The sequence below is a fragment of the Salmo trutta genome, chromosome 33 (assembly GCF_901001165.1).
Source record: "Salmo trutta chromosome 33, fSalTru1.1, whole genome shotgun sequence".
In the NCBI taxonomy this organism is placed as follows: domain Eukaryota; kingdom Metazoa; phylum Chordata; class Actinopteri; order Salmoniformes; family Salmonidae; genus Salmo; species Salmo trutta.
In genome coordinates this window covers 17201232-17227975 of record NC_042989.1, presented here as the reverse complement: position 1 = coordinate 17227975, position 26744 = coordinate 17201232, and the positions used below count along the sequence as shown (strand labels likewise).

Genomic DNA, 26744 nt, shown 5'->3' with positions numbered 1-26744 from the left:
GAAATAATGTATCTGATAATTTCTCTTTTGTAGGTTTCACAAGTTGTTGTGAAGACAGCGGTTGTTGAGAAGAGGGTGATTGACGAGAAGGAGATTGACAAGCAGGCAGTCATAGAGGAGGATCCTGCTAAAAAGGAGGCATTAGAAAGGTAGGCTTGCGGCTTGGTGAGTGTAAGGCTGGTGTCACAGGGGTCGTGGAAAGGATTCCAAGGCGCAGCATGTAAAGTGCTCATTCTTTTCGTTAATGAATACACCTCAACAAAAAACAACAAACGACCGAAAACAGTCCCGTCAGGTACACAAGACTAAACGGAAACCAACCACCCACAAAACCCAAAGGAAAACAGGCTGCCTAAGTATGGCTTCCAATCAGAGACAACGAAAGACACCTGCTTCTGATTGGAAACCACACTCGGCCAAACCTGGAAAACGAAACATAGAAAATGAAAACTAGAACACATTCCCCTAGAAACAAACAAACCCCAAAACACACAAAACAACCCCCCTGCCACGCCCTGACCATTCTACTATGGCAAATTACCCTTTTCACTGGTCAGGACGTGACAGCTGGGTGCAAGTCTGTTCTTGCCTTAATCAACTCTGTTGTTGTTGTTGTATTACCAAACAAGGCAATGATCATTACTTTTTAAATTCCAAAACAGTCTGGAACTTAGGCTATGTTGATTGCACTAACCAGCACTGGAAATATCACAATAATCCTCAATTGATCAATTTCTTCATCATACTGACTAATTTCTCCCTCAGATATGACATTACTAAGAAGGCTGTTCAGGCTCAACTAGCCAAGATCGAGCAGAATTCCCAGAGAGACCTGGCCGCTGACTCAGTCTCTCTCAAAGACCTGCACACACGTCTACAGGAGATACAGGTACACTGCATATTACTTGACCTCTTAGTTCAAGGGGCCTTTTAGTTTGAAGGTTTTTGTTTTTTTCTATGAGTGATTATATTTCTTTCATACAGACATTGTGCCAGGACACAGAGTCTCTGTGGTCTGAGTTTGGCCACCAGTGTTCTCAGAGCTCCCAGTACAGTGGGGAGAGTGGTGATGGTGGTGTGAGTGTGGAGCACGACCAAGCTGAACTGATGAAGCAGTGGAGAGGCCAGCAGTCAGCTCTGCATAGGAGAGGCAGCTCTCTGGGGGCAGCTCTGAGACAGATAAACTCCACAGAGAACCACGTTGTTGACTTCTCCGAACGCCTCGACTGCTTCATCAGAGAGCCCAAGGACATCAACGCATTTACACTGGCCAACACCAACATCCTGACGGACATCAAGGTACACAATAAGGCTTACCTTTAACCTCTCTAGGGGGTGTGGGATGCTACCGTCCCACCTGGCCAACATCCAGTGAAATTGCAGAGCGCCAAATTCAAAAACAGAAATACTCATTATAAAATATAAACATTTTGTTCAGTAATCCACTGTCTCAAACAACATCCGGTGAAATTGCAGAGTGTGAAACTCAACAAAACAGAAATTCTCATAATAAATATACATAAAAGATACAAATGTTATACATCAGCTTAAAGATAAACGTCTTGTTAATCCAACTGCTGTGTCAGATTTCAAAAAGGCTTTACGGCGAAAGAAAACCATGCGATTATCTGAGAACAGCGCCCAGCAGACAAATAATTACAAACAGTTGGCAGCCAAGTAGAGGAGTAACAAAAGTCAGAAATAGCGATACAATTTATCACTTACCTTTGATCTTCATATGGTTGCACTCCCAAGACTCCATGTTACACAATAAATGTTTGTTTTGTTCGATAAAGTCCCTCTTTATATTCAAAAAGCTCCGTTTTGTTGGTGCGTTTTGTTCAGTAATCCATTGGAACAAAGCGCGGTCACAACAGACAGACGAAAAATCCCAAAAGTACCATAGAAGTTCATAGAAACATGTCAAATGATGTTTATAATCAATCCTCAGGTTGTTTTTGTCATAAATAATCGATCATATTTCAACCGGACAATAGCTTCATCAATAGAAAAGGAAAAACAAGAAAGTCACGCTCCCGGTCACGCGCAGGACTCATGTCTGGAAATTTCCACTGTCCTCTAATTGAAAGTGGTGTTTCTCCCTCATTTTTCAGAGTAAAAGCCTGAAACAATGCCTAAAGACTGGCCACATGTAGTGGGAGCCATGGGGATCGTGAACTGGGTCATAAGTCTTTGTATGGTGGATAGGCTTTCAATGGAAAAACAGGCATTTCAAAAATAATTGCACTTCCTGTATGGATTTTCCTCAGGTTTTCACCTGCCATATCAGTTCTGTTATACTCACAGACATTATTTTAACAGTTTTGGAAACTTTAGAGTGTTTTGTATCCAAATCTACCAATTCTATGCATAGCCTAGCTTCTGGACCTGAGTAGCAGGCAGTTTACTTTGGGCACGCTTTTCATCCAAAATTCCGAATGCGACCCCCTACCCTAGTGAGGTTTTAAGGAAAGAAATACCCAGTTGTTATTAGGATTTCAGTTGAGTGGTTGGTGTAATTTAAAGATAATAACTGGATCCTTATTAAATAAATTGTAATGTAATGTATACTATATCCCAATGATAATCACAAACTCCAACTTTCAGTACATTATCTTTATAGTCTCTCTCTCTTTTCTCAACAGGACCTGGATGAGAGCATTCAGAGAGAGCTGGACCAGCTGTCTAGTTTTGACTCTGAGTCCAGTGAGCTGGATCCCAGTGACCGCTCTCCTTTGACCCGTGTGGTCAAGACCCACAGAACCAGTCTAGACAAGCTGAGACAGCAAGTCCGTAAGAGCGAGGCGGCCGCCAGGGCCCTGGACCGCTTCCTCATGTCCCTGCGCACCGTAGAGCAGGACATCTCTGGAGTACAGGGTGCCCCCTGCAGCGATGCGTGGGTACTGCAGGACTGCCGCTCCAAGCTGGCCCTGATCAGGCAGAGTGTGGACAGTCTGGGGGACAAGGCCCCCCAGCTAGACTTGCTACTCCAGGGGGCCAGGCTGTCTGTGACTCGGGACGGGGCCCCAGCCTCCTGCCTGGACATGGTGTCTGCCTTGGTGCTGCGGCTTGAGGAGGCTGACGGCAGTCTGGCCAGCCAGCAGCACAGTGTCCAGAGGGTGCAGGAGATGAGGGGCCTGGGCCTGAGGAGGAGGACTCTGCTGGGGGAGTTGAGGAAGGTGCAGGAGGCAGCAGAGAGGCACGGACTAAAGGAGCCAACCATGCCTGCTGTGCAGCAGAGGTTTGTATTTGTGTTTGTGAGATGGTGGACCTTTGAGTGGACAATTTTTTTAAAGTCAGAGACTTAATCCATATTTCCTCTTTATTTATTTTTTCAGGCTGCGTGTCCTGTCTGACCTGGAGGGCCAGCTGAACTCCCAGCGCTCTGAGCTCCAGAGACTCCGGGAGGCCCACTCTCAGAGCCAGGAGGGAGAAGGCAATCCCCTGGAGGAGCTGAAGACCCAGTGGGAGGACACCCAGAGAGCTGTGGCTGACAGGTGAGCAGGAGGAATAGAGGGATAAATATGTGTCTACTATTAGAGGGATAGAGTATACAGAACTGTGAATAAAGCAAACTGACAATCATACATGTTCAATAATATTTAGATATATCCCAATTTGTGTTCCCTTTGCAGACAGGAACAGTGCAACATCCTGCTGGAACTACTGAAGATGTTCCAGAGCTGTCGCAGTTACTTAAACACCACCATGCAGAAGGCGGAGCAGACCATCAGTGAGCAGGCCTCCTACATGGGCAAGGAGAACCTGCAGAGGCTTATAGCTAAGGTAACACTACTTACTGTACATACACCTCTGTCAGAGAGAAGTTGCCCCTGTATATACTGTACATAGCACTAGATGGCAGCCACTACCTTAGATTAATTTTCGGCCTAAACAGTGTGTTATATTATAATATGTGTTTCCCCAGGTCCATGGTATAAAGGAGGATCTGAGTGGCTTGGGGACAGGCATGGAGGATATCAGGGGGGTGTGCAGACAGCTGCAGTCCCATCTGAAGAAGATCCCTGACTGTAATGAGACTCCGTTTGAGGTCGAGGCTGATGGACTGGTGGACCAGTGGCTGGATGTAAGAGCACAAAACGATACATTATATTACACTGAACTACACAACACCATACATGCACACACACACACACACACACACACACACACACACACACACACACACACACACACACACACACACACACACACACACACACACACACACACACACACACGTCACAGTGACACTTCACAGATTGACACTGTGTGTCTTTGAGTGACCCAGGTGACAGAGAAGACAGACTCCTACATAGATAACCTGCACATGGGGCTGGAGCTGTGGGACAAGCAGCTGATGTTAGGGGGAGAAGTGGACTGCTGGGCGGGGGCCAAACTTGCCCTGTTTGCAGAAAGCCACCCCTTCCAGAACGAACAGGAGGTCCTGACCATAAGGGTAAGACACAATACAATCCCTATCACAAACCACCATCGTATATCATCACCACTTAAATACTAGTCTGGTTCAGTAATGCTTGTTTGAAGTCATTAGTCTTCTACAGCAGTCTATCTGTTTTAGTAACATTGTGCTGTTTTCCTCAGGATGAGATCCATGCCTATGAGGAGAACATTGAGCATTTCCACAAGAAGTCCATTGAGATCCAGGAGCTTCTTCAAACCCAAGAGGCCCCATTGGAGCTACAGGTGAGTTAACTAGCATAACTATTTCCAGAATACAGGTAGCTCTATTTCATAGTATTTACTGTAAACATGATATATGTTCTTGGAAAGGGTGAAATTTAGCATTGACATCTAGAATGGCAATAATTTTCAACTTACATTTACATTTAAGTCATTTAGCAGAGGCTCTTATCCAGAGCGACTTAACCTCTATGGGCTACTCAACAGCCAGTGGAATCCCGTGGTGCGATATTCAAATACCTTAGAAATGCTATTACTTCAATTTCTCAAACATTTTACTATTTTACACCATTTTAAAGACAAGACTCTCGTTAATCTAACCACACTGTCCGATTTCAAAAAGGCTTTACAACGAAAGCAAAACATTAGATTATGTCAGCAGAGTACCCAGCCAGAAATAATCAGACACCCATTTTTCAAGCTAGCATATAATGTCACAAAAACCAAAACCACAGCTAAATGCAGCACTAACCTTTGATGATCTTCATCAGATGACACTCCTAGGACATTATGTTATACAATACATGCATGTTTTGTTCAATCAAGTTCATATTTATATCAAAAACCAGCTTTTTACATTAGCATGTGACTAGCATGTGACTAGCATTCCCACCGAACACTTCCGGTGAATTTACTAAATTACTCACGATAAACGTTCACAAAAAACATAACAATTCTTTTAAGAATTATAGATACAGAACTCCTTTATGCAATCGCGGTGTCCGATTTTAAAATAGCTTTTCGGTGAAAGCACATTTTGCAATATTCTGAGTAGATAGCCCGGCAATCACAGGCTAGCTATTTTGACACCCACCAAGTATGGTACTCACCAAACTCAGATTTACTATAAGAAAAATTGGATTACCTTTGCTGTTCTTCGTCAGAATGCACTCCCAGGACTTCTACTTCAATAACAAATGTTGGTTTGGTTCCAAATAATCCATAGTTATATCCAAATAGCGACGTTTTGTTAGTGCGTTCAAGACACTATCCGAAGGGTAAAGAAGGGTGATGCGCCCGGCGTGTTTCGTGACAAAAAAAATCAAAATATTCCATTACCGTACTTCGAAGCATGTCAAACGCTGTTTAAAATCAATTTTTATGCGATTTTTCTCGTAAAAAAGCGCTAATATTCCGACCGGGAAACCCTGTTTTCGTTCAAAGACGAAAAAATAAAAACATGGAGACGTCTCGTGCACGCGCCCCCAGTCTCATTGTTCTCAGATCGACCACTATCCAAATGCGCTACTGTTTTTCAGCCATGGCCTGCAAAGTCATCATTCAACGTTCTGGCGCCTTCTGAGAGCCTATGGGAGCGTTAGAAAATGTCACGTTATGCCAGAGATCCCCTGTTTTGGATAGAGATGATCAAGAAGGCCAAGAAATAGTCAGAGAGAGCGCTTCCTGTTTGGAATCTTCTCAGGTTTTGGCCTGCCAAATGAGTTCTGTTATACTCACAGACACCATTCAAACAGTTTTAGAAACTTTAGGGTGTTTTCTATCCAAATCAAACAATTATATGCATATTCTAGTTACTGGGCAGTTGTAGTAACCAGATTAAATTGGGTACGTTTTTTATCCGGCCGTGCAAATACTGCCCCCTATCCCCAACAGGTTAACTGACCCACCCTCCCCAACACACCCCATGTCATGTGACCCCCGCCTCAGGTGATGGAGACCCAGTTGAGGAAGAAGATGGATCAGGTGGACGAGCTATTCTCCGACAGCACCGATGTCTTCCAGGAGCTGATCGCTGTAAAGAGACACCTGGCAGAGAAGATGACAGAGTGCCAGTCTGCCCTGCACACCATCCAGTCCTCTCTGGGCGCACTCAGTATGCCAGGAGACCAGGCCCAGATGCAGGTACAGTACATCCTCCTCGTACTGTACAACGTTCATTAAACTAAACTCATCTGACAACTAAATTACAAAACTCACCTGTCATTGTTTATACTATGTGAAATGTATCATTCATATGAAAAGTTCAGATTACTATTTTTAATGACACAAACAAACTCCTATCCAGATAAAACATATCTACTCAGATAGACCAGAATATAACCTGACTGGTCCTCGTGTTGATATTGAACATGATTTCTGTCATGGTGTAGGATCTGTGTGAGCAGCTACAGGCCCAGGAGGAGCAGGCAGGGTCAGTGCTGAAGGAGGTGGGCCTCATGTCCAGTGTGGCCAGCACCCAGGTGCTGCAGACCCTGTCTACAGACTGCACCAGGCTCAGAGAGAACATCTCACACACCAAATACATGATCCACCAGAAACGGGAGGAGGGAGAAAAGGGCCTCATCAAGGTCATCAAAAGTAAGGATTTATTGTTAATTGGTTGTTGCTTTCATTTAAACTTAGTTTAAGACCGGGGTTCTCAAACTTTTTTGGGGCCGGGGACCCCTTTTGTGATAACAAATTCATCAGGGACCCTCTCATAATCAGAACACAACTCGAGTGTGATAAAAATAGCCTACAAGGAGTTTCACTATGACTTCTGCAGTACATGGCTGGACGAACCAAGTCTCGAGCCTGGGGAAAGAACATTTAAAAGGTCCGACTCTTGGCATCTGAGAATTTTGCAGTTTTCAAATACATTTCCTGCCATTCTACACATTGTGTCATGGGGCAGAGAGGTTTTTGTTGTTGTTGCAGATTTAAAGCTAATATCCTGTAATTCTATACATTTTTCCATGAGGCAAAGACAAAATGTTGTGTTTTCAAGCTTAAATTACAGTGCATTTAGGAATAGTATTTAGTTTAAAAAAAGTATAATTGGTGGAGTACTGTGTATACCAATATCTTGTGAGCCTCTCAGACCCATGTTGCCCAGGGTTAAAAATGTACATTGTAGATTAATAATATTATATTGTATTGCACATTATACATTTATTCCATGGATCCCTTGGCCAAATGTATTTTAATCTGTGTTTGTAATATTCATAAAAAATCTAGTTTCATTCAGTGGTTACTTGGTTTAGTCAGGTATCAGTTCCCCCTAATTTTTCAATACTTCTCTCGTCATTTTCCCTTCTTCAGATGCGAGCCATTTGTTTGAAGAGTGGTTCCAGGACCTGCAGTTGTCTGTGAACGAGTGCTTTGAGAACCCAGAGTGTAAACAGGACGTGGAGGCCTCCATGAAAAGACTGGCTGTGAGTAGCAGGCTGGATATCACATCTTACAGAATCATCTGACAATGTAAATGGACATAAGGGGAGGATGAGTTTTGGTCTTGATCACATCTTTTAATCTGTGATCACATGGGTGAACACAGTGTTGGTTGGGATTGACTGAATTTTCTCTATTGAACCTCTATTTCACTTAGAATATCCCAGTACTTTCTTGACATGACTGATACATTGCTTGAAACCCCAGCATCAGCTCTGTCTGAGTTATAATGTCTCTTTCTTTTTCTACCAGTGTTTCCTGGCATCTAAGGATGGTGAGAAGCATCTGGGTCAGGTGAGAGAGCACCTGGAGAGAGGCAGAGAGCAGGTTCCGCCAGAGCAGCTGGCCCACCTGAAAAGCTGGCTGGGGGAGCAGGAGAAGGAGCTGGCCACATTCAGAACCCACTGCCAGGGCAGACAGAGCCAGCTGGACACTGTCCTCAGAACCCTCAACAGGTAATCACTATTACCACTAAATACTATACACTCCTATTCCTAATAGTGTTACTATACATCATTACTACTATACACTGCTATAAGCTCTGTTACTACTAGATGGCACCACAATGATACTGAAGGGAGGATGTAAGCAGTCGGTCATTTGACGATGGGTCATTATCAGTCGCATGCGTCATTTTAGTCAACATGGTGTCTTTCTTGTGTTCTTCAGTCTCCAGCAGGAACATGAACGGTTCCATGACTGGCTTCAGGCCTGGGAACACAAGTCAGTGGAAGGAGAACAAGTCAACAACTTTCTCAAAGATCTCCACAAAAAAAGGTGAATTGAGTTATTGCAGACGTGCTCGAGGGTTAATGTAGAGCAGTGGTGTGGTGGTGTGATGTAGTGAGTAGTGGTGATACATTGTCTTCTCTGTGATCCAGTGAGAGAGTGGAGGCCCTCAGTGAGCTGTGTTCGTCGGTGCGGAGGCAGGGTCTGAGAGGGGACACCCTGCTGACTGACACTGATGACCTCCTGCAGCGCTACCGGAGCCTGGAGGCCAGACTGCAGCAGCAGGCCGAGACGCTGAGAGTCCTGGAGGAGGCCAGTAGGAGGTTTGATACCCAGACTGACAGCACCAGGACCTGGGTTAGAGACCAGCAACAAAGACAGCATCACCAGATCCAGAAAGAGGAGAGAATACACACAGCACAGGTATGTCAATAGGACATGATGGAAAACTTCATAAAAAAATATTAAGAGGATTCCCTTAAGATGTTCATGTGTTTTACTCTCCAGGTCATTCTCAGTTCGAGACCTGAGGGAGACTCTAAGCTGCAGGACTTGAGGAGACGAGGTCAGCGTCTGTGTGAACATCAGGACCTGGAGGAGAGCAGGAGACGAGAGGTTCAGCAGACAGTCAGAGACATGGAGGAGGAGTGGAGGAGAGTCCTGCAGACTGCTGAGGAAACTCTTACCAAAGCTGAGATGCAGAGTGCTATCGAAGGCCAGCTGAGAGTGTTTGACTCCCAGACAGAAAGTACCAGGACCTGGGTCAGAGACCAGCAGCAGCAACTCCACTCTCTGGGCAACCAGGCCAAGACTGAGGACCAAAGACACACAGCACAGGTCAGTCTCCAGCTGCTACAGACACATATGGTACACTGTCTGGGTGACAAACATTGGCAGTTCGTTTAAGGTTAACGTAAGAGTCATGGCATGGGCCCTGGTTTGGGATACAGTTTTGGATATGCCTTTGGCCAGTAGTCAATTAGACATGCTTAATGTACTTGTTAAAAAATATGTGTTTCTTTTCAGACCATCCTGAGCTGCAGACCTGAGGGAGACTCTAAGCTGCAGGACTTGAGGAGACGAGGTCAAAGTCTGTGTGAACATCAGGACCTGGAGGAGAGCAGGAGACGAGAGGTTCAGCAGACAGTCAGAGACATGGAGGAGGAGTGGAGAAGAGTCCTGCAGACTGCTGAGGAAACTCTTACCAAAGCTGAGATGCAGAGTGCTATTGAAGGCCAGCTGAGAGACTTGGAAACCCAGAAGGAGAACTCCAGGGCCTGGATCAAAGGCCAACATCAACGCTTACTTTCTTTGGGCAGCCAGGCTAAGACAGAGAACAGAATACAAACTGCACAGGTCAGTCTACAGCAGTGGTTCTTAACCTTGTTGGAGGTACTGACCCCCACCAGTTTCATATGCGCATTCACCGAACCCTTCTTAATTGGAAAAATGGCTCTCTTCACCTTGAATTCAGCGAGCGTTGTGTTCTTGTATTGTCCATCTCCATGCAGTTTAAGGAAGTGTTCTCTTAGTTTTGCCGGTGCTAGACTAGAATTGCTCAACTTGGCATTGCAAATCATGCAGTTAGGACGCTGACTCTCATCACGTTCCGTTATACATGTGAATCCATATTGTACATATTCGTCCGACCACTTTCTTTTTTTGCTCGACATAGTTAGTATGAAGGGAATCATATGAGTCGGGTGTGTGTCTTGACCTCCGCCGAACCCCTGAGACAGACTCACCGAACCCCTGGGGTTCGATCGAACCCAGGTTAAGAACCACTGGTCTACAGTTAACCTCTTACAGCGGAACCCCGTTCCGCCAGCGGAACCCCTAGCCAACAGCCAATGGGATCGCATGGCTCGAAATACAAAAACAACTAAAATACCACAATTCAATTTTCTCAAACATACGACTATTTTACACCATTTGAAAGATAAACCTCTCCTGAATCCAACCACGTTGTCCGATTTCAAAAAGGCTTTACAGCGAAAGCAAAACATTAGATTATGTTAGGATAACACCACAGCAAAAAAACAACACAGCCATTTTCCTAGCAAGGACAGCCATTTTCCAAGCAAGGGTAGCCGTCCAAAAGCACAAAACCAGCTAAAATTATGCACTAACCTTTGACGATCTTCATCAGATGACACTCCTAGGACATTATGTTAGACAATACATGCATTTTATGTTCCATCAAGTTCATATCTATATCCAAAAAAAACATTTTACATTGGCGCGTGACGTTCAGAAAATGTATTCACCCCCAAATTTCCAGTGAATGTGCACCATAATTTACAGAAATACTCATCATAAACGTTGACAAAATATATAACAATTAATTAAAGAAGTATAGATGAACTATTCCTTTATGCAACCGCGTTGTCAGATTTCAAAATAACTTTACGGAGAAAGCACATTGTTCAATATTCTGACTACTGAGCCCCAAGCTATTCAGTTAGCCGTCCAGCCACGGCATCCACAAAACGCTGAAATATGTTAAAAATATTATCTTACCTTTGCTGATCTTCGGCAGAATGCACTCGGAAGGTCTCCCACTTCCACAAGAAATGTTCATTTGTTCGATAAAGTCCATAATTTATGTCTAAATAAATCAGTTTTGATGGCGCATCCAGATCACCATTCCAAAATGCATCTATCCACCGTCGACGAAAAGTTATAAAGTTCCCTCAGCGTTTGTAGAAACATGTCAAACCATGTTCACAATCAATCTTTAGGGTGTTTTTAACGTAGAATTTCGATAATTTTCCAACTGGACAATAGCAGATTCATTACAGAAGAAAAATAAAAATGGCTAGCCTTGCGTGAGTGCGCACGAGGCAAGTCAATGACCCCAGCCCGGCCACATACTGTTCCAGGTATTATTCAATCAAATTGCATTGTAGAAGCCTCAAACAAAGTTCTAATGACTGTTGACATCTAGTGGAAGCCTTAGGAAGTGCAATATGACATCACAGACACTAGTTTAGACAGAGCATCATTTGAAATGACTACAACCACGTGAGGTCAAACTTCCTGGTTGGATTTTTCTCAGGTTTTTGCCTGCAATATGAGTTCTGTTATACTCACAGACATCATTCAAACAGTTTTAGGAACTTCAGAGTGTTTTCTATCCAAATCTACTAATAATATGCATATCCTAGCTTCTGAGTCTGAGTAGGAGGCAGTTTAATTTGGGTACGTTTTTCATCCGGCCGTGAAAATACTGCCACCTATAGTGAAGAGGTTAATGGCCGTAATGGTTAGTGTTTGGGTCTGGGCTACAGCAGGGCAAAGACTAGGGCTTGAGCTTAGGCTCAGTTTTGGACTAAGGTTGTTATGAATGTTTATTTTCATGTGAAATCGCCAATTGGCAACCCATCCCTTCTGGGATTAATTGACACATAAGCAAGCATTACAATAATTCACTGTGGTAATTCAATGATAATTCTTCTTCCGGTGTTCTCTGCATTGCTCATCGAATAAAGAGTGAAAAAAATGTTAAAGTAAAAATCTATACAAAATAGTAAATAAGGTTATCCAAACTATAATTATACATACATATACACATACATACATACACACACTACCGTTCAAAAGTTTGGGGTCACTTAGAAATGTCCTTGTTTATGTAAGAAAAGCACTTTTTTTTGTCTATTAAAATAACATTAAATTGATCAGAAATACAATGTAGACATTGTTAATGTTGTAAATTATTATTGTAGCTGGAAACGGCAGATTTTTTATGGAACACTGCCTAGAATTGCATCCCGGAGTAGCCTCTTCACTGTTGATGTTGAGACTGGTGTTTTGTGGGTACTATTTAGTGACGCTGCCAGTTGAGGACGTGAGGCATCTGTTTATCAAACTATACACTCTAATGTAGTTGTCCTCTTGCTCAGATGTGCACCGGGGCCTCCCCCTCCTTTTTCTATTCTGGTTTGAGCCAGTTTGCGCTGTTCTGTGAAGGGAGTAGTACACAGCATTGTACCAGATCTTCAGTTTCTTGGCAATTTCTCGCATTGAATAGCCTTCATTTCTCAGAACAGGAATAGACTGACAAGTTTCAGAAGAAAGTGCTTTGTTTCCGGCCATTTTGAGCCAGAAACAAAGAGTATATCTGGTGTATCTGGTGTGCTTTCTGGAATAAAAGCAAGCGTATATCTTGGTAGAAAGGGCAATAGAGGATACAATGAGTTTCAGTCTCTATTTCTTCGAGGTCACAATAGTGGAATAGTCTTTCCTCTTCCATTTCACCACAATACCGACCTGTTTCAATACGCAGAGGCAATATCCCTGATCTTACCTGTTTCAATATGCAGAGACAATATCCCTGATCTTACCTGTTTCAATACGCAGAGGCAATATCCCTGATCTTACCTGTTTCAATATGCAGAGGCAATATCCCTGATCTTACCTGTTTCAATACGCAGAGGCAATATCCCTGATCTTACCTGTTTCAATATGCAGAGACAATATCCCTGATCTTACCTGTTTCAATACGCAGAGGCAATATCCCTGATCTTACCTGTTTCAATACGCAGAGGCAATATCCCTGATCTTACCTGTTTCAATACGCAGAGGCAATATCCCTGATCTTACCTGTTTCAATACGCAGAGGCAATATCCCTGATCTTACCTGTTTTAATACGCAGAGACAATATCCCTGATCCTACCTGTTTCAATATGCAGAGACAATATCCCTGATCTTACCTGTTTTAATACGCAGAGACAATATCCCTGATCCTACCTGTTTCAATACGCAGAGACAATATCCCTGATCCTACCTGTTTCAATACGCAGAGACAATATCCCTGATCCTACCTGTTTCAATACGCAGAGACAATATCCCTGATCTTACCTGTTTCAATACGCAGAGGCAATATCCCTGATCTTACCTGTTTCAATACACAGAGACAATATCCCTGATCTTACCTGGTTCAATACGCAGAGACAATATCCCTGATCTTACCTGTTTCAATACGCAGAGGCAATATCCCTGATCTTACCTGTTTCAATACGCAGATACAATATCCCTGATCTTACCTGTTTCAATACGCAGAGGCAATATCCCTGATCTTACCTGTTTCAATACGCAGAGGCAATATCCCTGATCTTATCTGTTTCAATACGCAGAGGCAATATCCCTGATTTTACTTGTTTCAATACGCAGAGACAATATCCCTGATCTTACCTGTTTCAATACGCAGAGGCAATATCCCTGATCTTACCTGTTTCAATACGCAGAGGCAATATCCCTGATCATACCTGTTTCAATATGCAGAGGCAATATCCCTGATCTTACCTGTTTCAATATGCAGAGGCAATATCCCTGATCTTACCTGTTTCAATATGCAGAGGCAATATCCCTGATCTTACCTGTTTCAATATGCAGAGACAATATCCCTGATCTTACCTGTTTCAATATGCAGAGGCAATATCCCTGATCTTACCTGTTTCAATATGCAGAGGCAATATCCCTGATCTTACCTGTTTCAATATGCAGAGGCAATATCCCTGATCTTACCTGTGTGCATATCGATCTCTTGCTTTTAGGTAGGTTATATATAATATATCTCCCACACAGATTCACCCTTAATCAAACAAAATGTTCTCATTTTGGGTTCATGATTAATCGTCTCCACCCATTTTTTTTCATATTGCTTCAACAGTTGTTTTTTAATCATTTCTATGTCTCCCTTAATTTGGGTTTCATACAGATATTCACAGTCAGACTGTTGAAAAAGGTCATACATTTCCTTTGCCCAGCCTCCCCCTATGAATAGTATTTTTTGTGCTAAGTCTCCCACTATGGATAGTATTTTTTGTGCTAAGCCTCTCACTATGGATAGTATTTTTTGTGCTAAGTCTCCCACTATGGATAGTATTTTTTGTGCTAAGTCTCCCACTATGGATAGTATTTTTTGTGCTAAGCCTCTCACTATGGATAGTATTTTTTGTACTAAGTCTCCCACTATGGATAGTATTTTTTGTGCTAAGTCTCCCACTCTGGATAGTGTTTTTGTGCTAAGTCTCCGACTATGGATAGTATTTTTTATGCTAAATCTTCCCTATAGATTAGTATTTTTTTGTGCTAAGTCTAAGTCCATAATGCTTACTATACTACCTTAGTCTTAAGCTAGTGTTTATGTCTGTTACCAGGCTGTCCTGAGTTCCAGAACTGAGGGAGACTCTAAGCTGCAGGACTTGAGGAGACAAGGTCAAAGTCTGTGTGAACATCAGGACCTGGAGGAGAGCAGGAGACAAGAGGTTCAGCAGACAGTCAGAGACATGGAAGAGGAGTGGAGGAGAGTCCTACAGGTTGCAAAAGAGGTGCTGGATCGGGCTGAGGTACTAGAAAAAGAGCTGAGAGCTTTTGAAACCTGGAAGGAAGGCACTTGGGTCTGGGTGAAAGACCAGAAACAACAGCTACACTCTCAGAGCAGCCAGACCAAGACTGAGGAGAGACTACATACCGCACAGGTCTGTGTACAGCTGGAAGTGCTTATAAATCCTCCGAAGATATGGACTTATTGTTGTTGTCAGCATTCGTTCTGGATTTACAATTCATGGCTCTTCCATCCGAGTCTTACTTGGCATAAAAACATGGATTTGGCTTTTGGTCTTTCTCTAAACTGCCTAATTCAGTTTTGACTTAGTACCTGTGTTTTTGTCTTCAGGCTGTCCTGAGTTCCAGACCTGAGGGAGACTCTAAGCTGCAGGACTTGAGGAGACGAGGTCAAAGTCTGTGTGAACATCAGGACCTGGAGGAGAGCAGGAGACGAGAGGTTCAGCAGACAGTCAGAGACATGGAGGAGGAGTGGAGGAGAGTCCTGCAGACTGCTGAGGAAACTCTTACCAAAGCTGAGATGCAGAGTGCTATTGAAGGCCAGCTGAGAGACTTGGAAACCCAGAAGGAGAACTCCAGGGCCTGGATCAAAGGCCAACATCAACACTTACTTTCTTTGGGCAGCCAGGCCAAGACAGAGAACAGAATACAAACTGCACAGGTCAGTCTACAGTTAATGGTCAACATGGTTAGTGTTTGGGTCTGGGCTACAGCAGGGCAAAGACTAGGGCTTGAGCTTAGGCTCAGTTTTGGACTAAGGTTGTTATGAGTATTTTTTGTGCTATTTCTAAGTCCATAATGCTTACTATACTACATTAGTCTTTACCTAGTGTTTGTGTCTGTTACCAGGCCGTCCTGAGTTCCAGACCAGAGGGAGACTCTAAGCTGCAGGACTTGAGGAGACGATGCCAAAGTCTGTGTGAACATCAGGACCTGGAGGAGAACAGGAGACGAGAGGTTCAGCAGACAGTCAGAGACATGGAGGAGGAGTGGGGAGAAGTTCTTAAGGCTGCAAAGGAGGTGTTGGATAAGGCCGAGGTTCAGAGTGTCATAGAGAGGGAAATGATTGAATATTTTACCCAGAAGGGAAGCATTCAGGCCTGGGTCAGAGACCACAAACAACGCCTACACTCTCTGGGCAGCCAGAGCCAGACTGATGACAGAATAAACGTAGCACAGGTAAGTTTATAGCTACTCTTGCCTAAAAAACGTCAGATGTCATGTCAGTAACACATAGTCAAGTCAGTAACACTTCCAACAAGGTCCGATCTAGCTGAGGCCCTAAGGCACTACACTTTTTCTGTCTCTCTATCCACAGGCTGTCCTGAATTCCAGACCTGAGGGAGACTCTAAGCTGCAGGACTTGAGGAGACGAGGTCAGAGTCTGTGTGAACATCAGGACCTGGAGGAGAGCAGGAGACGAGAGGTTCAGCAGACAGTCACAGACATGGAGGAGGAGTGGAGGAGAGTCCTGCAGACTGCTGAGGATACTAGGCGTCAGGCCCAGGTGTGGTATTCTCTCTCCAGGCAGCTAGAGGCCTTCCAGGCCCTGGAGGAGAGCAGCAGAGCCTGGTTCAAACTGCAGCAGCAGAACACACACTCCCTGGGAACAGGCACCCGGGGCAGCAAGGAAGAGATCCAGGACAGGCTGCAGAGAGCAATGGTGCGTGCTACACTACACCGCAGGATCTTTTTATTGTCACAATTGATTGACTGATTAAAAATATGAAAATGTTAAGATTGCAAAGCCAATTTATGGCCAAATCTTCAAGCAGTTTATACTATTTACTGTAGTCAGACCATTCCTTGTATATTCTGTTGCATTAAAGGCCCAGTGCAGTCAACATTCAGTTTTTCCTGTGTTTTGCATCATTTACAACAGCTGATAAAATATCACTGTAAAAGTGTGAAAACATTTGATCTGTGTTATTTCCTGATAGTTGCTGATTGAAAATACAATATACACAGGACCTTCTAATCAGCAGGTTTTTCAGTGGTGGTGTTTCGGCTTGCTGGTTTGGTATCACCAGGTGGTAAATTAGTTAATAGACCAATAACAAAGAGAGTTCCAAACCTCTCTGCCAGTAACAGCTAGTTTTCAGTTTTCCCCTCCCCACTCAGACGACTCCCAGACAGTCCTACCAAATGTATTGCTTGAAAAATGTTTGTGTATTTTGGACAATTTTAATGGAAAACTATTACAGTAAGTTACTTAATTGTTACCCAGAAATTATTTGACATTGATATAAAACAGCTTCATTGGGCCTTTAACTCAAATGTCCTCTTCAGGCTGTCCTGAGTTCCAGACCTGAGGGAGACTCTAAGCTGCAGGACTTGAGGAGACAAGGTCAGAGTCTGTGTGAAAACCAGGACCTAGAGGAGAGCAGGAGACTAGAGGTTCAGCAGACAGTCAGAGACATGGAGGAGGAGTGGGGAGAAGTTGTACACAAGGCTGAGGTGGTGCACAGGTACAGTGACATTTTATTGCATGTAAAGGTGTGTAATGAATAAAAAAACGACTGTGTGAAACAACAGATGTTTCCCTGGTGTGTCAGACTGTTGCAAGGTGTGGTGGAACGCCTGGTGTCCTGTCAGTACCAGAAGTGTCAAGCCCAGTCCCGTCTGGCTGAGCTCCAGCAACAGACAGCAGAGCTGCCCCGTCACTTCCCCTGGCCTGGGCTGGGAGACCGGGGGCAGGCTGTGGAGACGGCCAGGACCCTGCTGGATAAAACCAGGAACCTGGCCCCAGCCCTCTCTGTCCTCCACACCCAGGGCAAGGAAATGTTCCAGCTTACCCAGGACCCCAGCTGGACAGACCTCTCCTGGGCCACCATGGAGGAATGCATCCCTGCCCTTCTCAAAGAACTGACGGTGGGTGTTAGATCTCCCCAATCATACTGATCAGTGATACACTCATCTGTAGTATTCGGTGCATTCGGAAAGTATTTAGACCACTTGACTTTTTCCCAAAATCTTTACGATACAGCCTTCTTCTAAAATGGATTTGATTGTTTTTTTCCCTCATCAATCTACACACAATTCCCCATAATGCAAAAGTATAAAAAATTTAAAACTGAAATATCACATTTACATATGTATTCAGACCATTGACTCAGTACTTTGTGTGAAAGGCCGTACCTATTCACTGACGAAATCCTCGGCGGGACAGCACGAAATGAGACGCAGAGATATGACTTCAACAAAAAAAAGGAAACTGTATTGGGAGTTCTTCTTTCAACTCTCCCCGGGACCGTACAAACAAAGGCCAGGGTAATGGCTATCCAAACAAAACTCCCCAAAAATAAACTAACAGTTGGTACCCAACACCACTCCAACAGCTTGAGCCGAACCTATAACAGGAGATCCTACTGTCCTGGAATTCGGCATAGTCTCAGGCTGATAATCACTCTGCCCCTTCAGTCAGGTCCTTAAGAGAGCACAAACAATCAGTCAATTGGCCTCAGGTGAGCTCGTCAGTAGTGGCTGTACTGCGGCCCACCTCCAGGAGAGGGTGCAGTCGGACCACTTGATCCGGCGGATCCCTCACACATCCCCCCTCAAGCCAGACCCAGGGGGGCTAGCGCCAGCCGGACCTACCCGGTTTCGGCGAGAAAGCGCATTCGTGTTACCGTGTAGTTTTCCGGGCTTGTGAACCACCTCGAATTTAAACGGCTGCAGTGGTAGGAACCACCTCGTTATCCGGCTATTGTTGTCCCTCTGTCCCGCCATCCACTTGAGGGGGGCGTGGTCGGTGACTAGGCGGAAACTTCTCCCCAGGAGGTAGTACCTCAGATACCTTAGCGCCCATTTAATCGCCAGCAGTAGCATAGTTTCGCTCCCTTTCCCTTCTCCTACATACCCAATATAATAGGCCGTTACGTATGGCCAAATATGGGAAACGTAACTCACCCTCATCCTGTAGCCTCTTCCCATCAATAACTGCCACTTTGGCCATAAGCTTTAGCACCTCTGGATCTCGCTGTTGGGCCATGCCGGGCCGTGCCAAACTGACCCATAAGGTCTTCGAAAAGGGAAACTGCTGTCGGCGTCGTTAGTCTCCGTGCCAAACCCCAGCCAGGACTCCTCTGGTGTGGACTCGGCGAAGATCTGTCGAAGCCGTTGTCTTTCCTCCTGTCTCCTATCCTTGCCTGCCTGGCTGGATCCCTCTTCACCTTGGCTCTCGATTCCATGGTACATCTCATCACTGGACATCTCTTTGAAGACCCGCCACTGCAGTCGTGTGGACTCCTCATCCTGCTTCTCCTGTTCCCCTAGTAGACCGTCTAGTCGCCCCATGTGGTTTACTTTCTTTCCCCGGAGATTATGGCAGGCAACCGGGTTATGTGCCAGGCCTATGCGGTGCTGTGAGCTCCTCTTCTCTTGTCGGCCCCTCTCATGCTTCTCCACATTGGCCCATAACCGGTGGAAGAGTGAGCAGTCACGACCGAGAAGGACGGGAACTGACAAGTTTAGTGACAGGCCCATCACCATAGTGACCTTTCCCACGGGTGTGGTCATCTTTACTCGGGCCCGGGGGTATCCCTGGACATCGCCGTGTATGCATGATACCTTCACTTTGCCTTCAAGCACTGTCCAGTCGTCCTGTATATCACTTTGGCTAAGGGAGACTATGCTGCCGGAGTCCAGGAACGCAAATGTTTCGGTTCCGCCTATTCTCACTGGAACGCACCGGGCGGGGGCCGTCTCTGCCTGCTAGCAGGGTGCTTGATGAGAAATGTCCCTAGTCAGGGAGGGGCCGGGGCTCGGGTTAGGGGACTCGGTGGGCATGGGCTCATCCGTTTTCAGGCAGTGTTGTGCAATGTGTCCTAGGGCTTGACATTTAAAATACTGGACCGTGCAGGGAATAGGTTCATGTCTCGTTCTCTCCCTCTCTGGTGGCAGTTTCTCTCTCTTCCTCTCCACTCATAGTAGGGCTTCTTGTGCCGGCTTCCCATGCCTACCGACCTCTACAAGGGACTCTGTAGTCCTACAGGTCTCAATAGCCCTGACTAGGGCATCCATTGTCTGGGGGTTGCTCTGGCTTACTGTTCTTAGTAGGGTTGGCGGCAGCTCTCTTAAGCACTTGTTGACCGCTGTCGTGACGTTGTATTAGTTAATGTGACGACTGTTGCTCATCGAATGATTAACGGTTTATAATTACGTGATTAAATGAATTAAGCAATGAATCAAGCAATTATTAACTCATTAACCTGGGGCACCATGGGAACATTGTTTTGATTGAGTTTCCTTTTCCCAAATTAACTCAAAGGATATCAGAATATCGATTACAACAGTCGCTAAATTAATCAATTTCCTCTACAGTCTCATAATCTGAACGTCGTATAATCCGGGAATCTGCACGGACCCGGGCTTTACCACTGAATTTACCACACCAATCTTAGTTGATTATTTATTTACTAGCAAGCTAAAATGATGATAAAAATGCACATACACAAAACACAGTCTAGCTATTGATTAGGACTTAGTACAACGGGCCAACACACTATGGCGCTTGTTACCCAAAATGGGGATTTTAAAGAGAGAGAAATAAAGGAAGTACACGAGAGAAATATACATTTGGGTTCATTTGTCAGCCATGCTTATTTAAAATTAGCCTTGCCCCGAACTGCCCCTCTTATGGGTCAGAATATAATGATGTAATTACGTGTTGGAGTTCTCAGGTGGGAAGCTCCGCGTGGGTCGTTTAGGCTTCTAAATGACGCAGTTCTCCGGCGCAACTCTCTGGTTGTCCTCACGATGTCAGTGTCCTTCTTGGCTAAGTGGTCTGATCCTCACCCTTGATCGGAAAGGGGTCTTCTGAGGACAGACAGCTCTGTAGCTCAGAGCTCACAGCTTCGGCTCGAATGGTGTCGATACCACGATTCAATGGAGAGTGGAGGCTGGGTGGTTCGGCTTGAATTCCCCCGCTTAGACACAGCTACTCGTCCGTAGCTCGTGTAGAAAAATATTTCTTTGTCTTCAACCTTGTGTTTCGTTTTGGGGTTCGTCGACTTTGTTAGACCTTAGCTGCAGCTTGGGGTCAATAGTCTCCTATTTAATTCTTCACTCTCCTGTCTTATACCCTCGGGTCAGAAGTGGGTGTAACCGCCTTTAGGGCAATTCTCTGGGCGGACCAAGTAAAGGGGGCAAGGCTTAGATTTGGCTAAAAATCCGATTTTAGACACTAACTTCACATTTCATCTTTACCAAAACATTCTGTTTGATTTGGATATTTTCCAAACAGCGTACAATGTATAAACATCAGGCATATACTGGGAAAACTCTTAAAGGTACAATGTTTTCATAATAACGTCATCTCTTAACCTTTAAAAACAAATACAAAAGTTACATACATTTTAATATTCCACTTTTCGTCATAACCACCATTGTGGCTGACGGAAACCATTGTTCCAAAGTCCCTTTATTGCATGTTTAATGTTCTGAGGCCAGTTCTCCATTGTTAGGACAAAGGAATTTCTCTGTGGCCTAAGTTTATTATGGGCATGAGGTGTTATAAAACCCCCACATCTTCAGACCCCTAGATCTCTCCTCCTCTGTTGGGGGTTTGGGAGATAATCTGTAGGGTGGTGGTCTCCTGTACCCTGACCTGATCAGGACAATCATGACACCGCGATTGTCTCCAGTAGTTCCGCTACGGACCGGGCGGACCCCAGCCAGCCTTTCACTAGGCAGACTAACTGGAATGCTTGTCCTCTGGGTGACTCGTCATCCCTGTAGGTCCATCCGTGGAACCTCCTGGGCTCTCTCGCGAGGGTTCAGGTTATACTAAGCCAACACCTCTGCCTTCAACTTGCCGTAGTCCAGCTCAGCTTCTTCGCCCAGGTCATAATATGCCGCCTGTGCTGGCCCTGATAGCAGGGGCGAGATCAGCCCGGCCCACTCTCCTTCAGGTCACCCTTCTCGCCTGGCCATCCATTTGAAGGCTAGGAAGTAGGCCTTGATGTTGTCCTCCTTGCTCATCCATGGGACCAGGCTGTTCACACTCGGCGTGGCTCTCCTGTCAGCCGGTCTCTCCCGTGCCAGGTCCTGTTGAATTGTGGCCAATGTCTGCGCCTATTGTACGGCGCATACCGCCAGCTGGGGGGGGGGGGGGGTCGATCAGTCTCGGCTTCTTGTGCCCGCATTCTCCACCAATGTGAAAGGCCGTACCTATTCACTAACAAAATCCTAGGCGGAACAGCACGAAATCCTACTGTCCCGGAATTCGGCATAGTCTCTGGCTCATAATCACTCTCCCTCTCTGCCCCTTCAATCAGGTCCTGTCACTGGAATCTTTATATCCCAATGATAATAATTAACAATCAATAAGCCTTGACTAATTCCCAAGGTTTGTAAGACACTGGGTAAAGAATAATTAGGCAAGGACTCAGCTTTCTGCAAATGGTCTGTACAGTTTATTCAGGTCCATTACACAAAGATGTTAATTTTATGCTCACTCCCCGCTTACGCACATACCTACACACAAACAATAGATATCCTACGCACATACATACACACGAACAGTAGGTGAATTGTATCCCTCCCCGGACTTCTCACGACTGTTAATCACTACCCAGCGCTGCCTGTTCCTTTCCCCCGAGATTAGGGGGACCTTGAAGGTTACACCCTGTTTTCTCCTAAGTCTCTCCAGGTCGGGTCAAACACATGTCTACGGCCCCCTAGGCCCACTAACACACACAACTAACACACACACATTTCCCTTCCTCCCGGGTCTTCTACTAGACCTTATGGGACTTACGTTCAGTACTTTAATTATTCATTACATAACTATTAATTACTAATCAGTTACGTTTCAGGGATGGATTCTTTATTAATTTACCTTTATTATATAATTCCCTTATCAGGTCCTTAAGAGAGCACAAACAATAATCAGTCAATTGGCCTCAGGTGAGCTCGTCAGTAGTGGCTGTACTGCGGCCCACCTCCAGGAGAGGGTGCAGTCGGACCACTTGATCCGGCTGATCCCTCACATTTGTTTAAGCACCTTTGGCAGCGATTACAGCCTTGAGTCTTCTTGAGTATGATGCTACAAGCTTGGCACATCTGTATTTTGGGGAGTTTCTCCCATTCTTCTCTGCAGACCCTCTCAAGCTCTGTCAGGTTGGATTGGGAATGTCGCTGCACAGCTATTTTCAGGTATCTCAAGAAATGTTCGATTGGGTTCAAATCCGGGCTCTGGCTGGGCAACTCAAGGACATCCAGAGAGTTGTCCCAAACCCACTCCTGAGTTGTCTTGTCTGTGTGCTTAGGGTTTTTGTCCTGTTTGAAGATGAACCTTCGCCCCAGTCTCAGGTCCTGAGTACTCTGGAGCAGGTTTTCATCAAGAATCTCACTGTACTTTGCTCTGTTCATCTTTTGCTCTATCCTGACTAGTCTTCCAGTCCCTGCTGCTGAAATCATCCCCACATAATGAGGCTGCCACCACCATGCTTCACCTTAGGGATAGTGCCAGGTTTCCGCCAGATGTGACACTTGGCATTCAGGCTAAAGAGTTCAATCTTGGTTTCATCAGACCAGAGAATCTTGTTTCTCATGGTCAGAGTCCTTTAGGTGCCTTTTGGGAAACTCCAAGCATGCTGTCATGTGACTTTTACTGAGGAGTGGTTCCCGTCTGGTCACTCTACCATAAAGACCTGATTGGTGGAGTGCTGCAGAGACGGTTGCCCTTCTTGAAGGTTCTCCCATTTCCACAGAGGAACACTGGAGCTCTGTCAGAGTGACCATCGGGTTCTTGGTCACCTCCCTGACCAAGGCCCTTCTCCCCCAATTGCTCAATTTCGAATCTCATAGCAAAGTGTCTGAATACTTATGTAAAAAGGTTCTATAAAGCCGTTTTTGTTTTGTCATTATGGGGTATGGTGTGTAGATTGATGAGGAAAAAAATGTATTTAATTCATTTTAGAATAAGGCACTGTATATTGTATAGAAATTGTTATAATTGTAATTTTCCTCTTGGAATCAGTGCCCATTGAAAGACGTGTTGGTAATTATAATGTAATTAAAGTAATTATAATGTGTGTGTTTGTGTGTGTATGTGTGTTCCAGGAGGCCTGTGTGAGGATGGAGGAGGGCATCCACATGGAGAGGCACTGTGCCCAGCTAGTGGAACAGCATGGGGCAGCCCAGGACTGGCTGAGGGAGCATGTGAAGGGTCTGGGCCCGCAGCCCACAGACAGACAGGCTCTACACAGCTACGCCAACACCCTGAAGGTTAGTTACAGGAGCATGGAAAAGAGCATGAGAGAACAGCATTGTATTGCAATGAAACATGCCATTTGCTATTAGCTTATTTGTGCGTCGCAAAATATGTCATACTTTTGTTTTACTATATGTGTTTCAGGACAGCTTGTTAAGGCCATATTGTCCATATTGCTAGTCTGAGGGTTGTAAATACTGTATGTGCCCTCCTCCCCCAGGCCCTGCTCCAGACTGTCGACAGGGAGGAGAGGGAGATGAGGGAGCTGGACGCAATCCGAGACACCCTGCTGAGCCGCTGCACCCCTGCCGGTCGGGACACCCTGACCCTGGAGGTCAGCCACCTCCACGACCTCCTCACTTCTTCTGAGAGAGAGATGAGGGAAAGGCTGGCAGGCTGCGAGGCCCAGCTGAAGGAGCTGGATGCGAAGATGGCCAAGAAGGCCCAGGGCCTGAGGGAGAGGGCCAAAGCACTGCAGTGGGAGCTCCGTTCTCTGGACCAGGCCCTGAGCTACAGCGAGCCACACCCCAACATAGCCCAGCTCCAGCAGCACTGGCACAGCCTCAAGGTACCTCCGCTGCTTCAAATGACTCTGCTCTGTTTGGCACTGTACTACTGCCCTGGATCAATGCATGATCATTTAGTTCCCATATTAAGATATTTCTTTTTAAACAACTTAAAAGAATCAATGTACACAGTCTGTTGGAAATTTGCAACAAAGTAAATACAAATCAATTATAGTTCTATATCGCTCAGAGACTCTAACCTGAGTTTTACACTTGTGATTTCTGCACCCTTTAGAACTGCGAGAGGTCGTTGGAGGGGTTAGGGCTTAAAGTTCATGACCTGTGTCAGGCTGCCAGATCTGCATCCACAGAGGAGGACCTTCCCGCTGAAGTCATCTCCATAATGGAGTTACTGAGCCAGCAGCACGACAGGTACTAGACTTGGCATCCCAAACATTCAGCTCATTTATCAAACTGTGCAGTGCACAGAACCTCTTCCTGTTGCTCTCCAAGTTTAAACTCAGCTGGCTCTCTTCCATTTCAATTTCAGTTTTAATTGTTATTACTCCCTTATATCATAGATAACGGAACATGCTGATCTTTCTTTGTAGTTTGAGGGGTAGCAAGTTGCAAAAGATAGAGACATGGAATTCTTATATACATGAGTAGCTGGGATGTTTAGTATAGTAGCTATTAACTAATCTAAGAGATTGTATCAGCTTGTACATATGAATATCCTGTCAGTGTGCTGATGCTATTCTCTCTCTCTCTCTCTCTCTCTCTCTCTCTCACTCTCACTCTGTGTGTAGTCTGAAGACCAGGTTGGGTGAGAGGCAGAGCTGCTGCACTGAGAACACAGCTCACTGCCTCACAGCCTCTGTTCAGCTTCTGCAGCAGTGGAACCACTCCTCACCCACACGGACAGCCCCCTCCATCCAGGTTATAACACAGGCCTCTCAATCAAACAGAATGAATGTTGATATGATGAAGTTTAAAGTCTTCAATATATCTAAATCGATATTTAATTCGGTTTGTGTCAGCTTTTGTACTTTCATTGCACAATCTAGTTTTATGAGCATCACATGCAATACAATTGAAAGTTTCCCAGTAATGTTGGTGTCAATATCGGGTGTATGAGAGGCGAAGTCAGGTGCAGGAGAGAAGCGAAATATAACCAAGCGCACTTTATTATAGTTCCAAAATACGAGAGCACTACATAAATAAAAATGCGCTCAAAACCCACGGAACATAACCAAAGTAAAGCGCATAAATCAAACACCACGGAAAACATGAAACAATTACACACAAAACATGATGGGAAACAGAGGGTTAAATACAAGTAGCTTAATTGGGGAAATGAAAACCAGGTGTGTATGGAAACAAGACAAGACAAATGGATAATAGAAAAATGGAGCGGCGATGGCTAGAAAGCCAGTGACGTCGATCGCGGAACTTCACCCGAACAAGGAGAGGAGCCGACTTCGGCGGAAGTCGTGACAGTTGGTTACCTGGGTATGGGAGCAAATTATTGGAACCGTAGAGGAAACACAATATTCCTGTATGCCATGCTGAAGTAATTGCCAGGGTGCATAAGTGTGTAGATGTTTTGAATTTGGTCATTATTTCCAATTATTACAGAAACATTATCAAGGACTTTATTTAGTGCCTATGGGTACATCCTGTAATACGTGACGTAGGTCCACTCACTGTGGTCCATTTGCTAGATTGTTGAAACAACATGAATCAGAGCTAGTGAGGTCAGGGATATAAACTATTCCAAGAACTCAGAGTTTTTGAGTAAACATGGAAACACTCATCACTCACTGATGGTAGAACATGTGACAGTGGTTCTTCCTGCTTCAGGCTGCATTAGAGGAGGGTGTGCAGTTCCAAAAGGCCCTGAAGGAGGTGCTGTCTCACAGACAGTTCCTGGTGGACTGCCTGAAGCCTGACCAAGCAGACAGACTGGAGAAAGACACCACTGCAACACTCAGGGATGCAGACACACACAGCACCTTTCTCACCAAGACTCTGAAAGTGAGAACTTTACCGATCCCCAACCAGC

The 26744-nt window shown here is 45.0% G+C and overlaps 1 protein-coding gene across 4 annotated transcripts in view; it reads left to right on the top strand.

The window, feature by feature from the left end:
- syne2b (spectrin repeat containing, nuclear envelope 2b) overlaps positions 1–26744 on the top strand; it is a 142167-nt gene that overhangs the window by 31955 nt on the left and 83468 nt on the right. For all 4 annotated transcript variants that reach the window (XM_029730043.1, XM_029730040.1, XM_029730039.1 and 1 more), the window contains 28 exons: positions 34–149; positions 766–889; positions 985–1299; positions 2646–3241; positions 3339–3497; positions 3636–3786; positions 3929–4087; positions 4292–4459; positions 4606–4707; positions 6373–6567; positions 6816–7023; positions 7747–7859; positions 8128–8330; positions 8545–8652; positions 8757–9027; positions 9112–9441; positions 9631–9960; positions 14770–15090; positions 15288–15617; positions 15806–16135; positions 16275–16619; positions 17246–17424; positions 17512–17827; positions 24023–24187; positions 24394–24741; positions 24975–25111; positions 25489–25618; positions 26543–26716. In XM_029730043.1, coding sequence (XP_029585903.1) covers positions 34–149; positions 766–889; positions 985–1299; positions 2646–3241; positions 3339–3497; positions 3636–3786; positions 3929–4087; positions 4292–4459; positions 4606–4707; positions 6373–6567; positions 6816–7023; positions 7747–7859; positions 8128–8330; positions 8545–8652; positions 8757–9027; positions 9112–9441; positions 9631–9960; positions 14770–15090; positions 15288–15617; positions 15806–16135; positions 16275–16619; positions 17246–17424; positions 17512–17827; positions 24023–24187; positions 24394–24741; positions 24975–25111; positions 25489–25618; positions 26543–26716 — 6423 coding nt within the window. The remainder of the gene's footprint in view (positions 1–33; positions 150–765; positions 890–984; positions 1300–2645; positions 3242–3338; positions 3498–3635; positions 3787–3928; positions 4088–4291; positions 4460–4605; positions 4708–6372; positions 6568–6815; positions 7024–7746; positions 7860–8127; positions 8331–8544; positions 8653–8756; positions 9028–9111; positions 9442–9630; positions 9961–14769; positions 15091–15287; positions 15618–15805; positions 16136–16274; positions 16620–17245; positions 17425–17511; positions 17828–24022; positions 24188–24393; positions 24742–24974; positions 25112–25488; positions 25619–26542; positions 26717–26744) is intronic.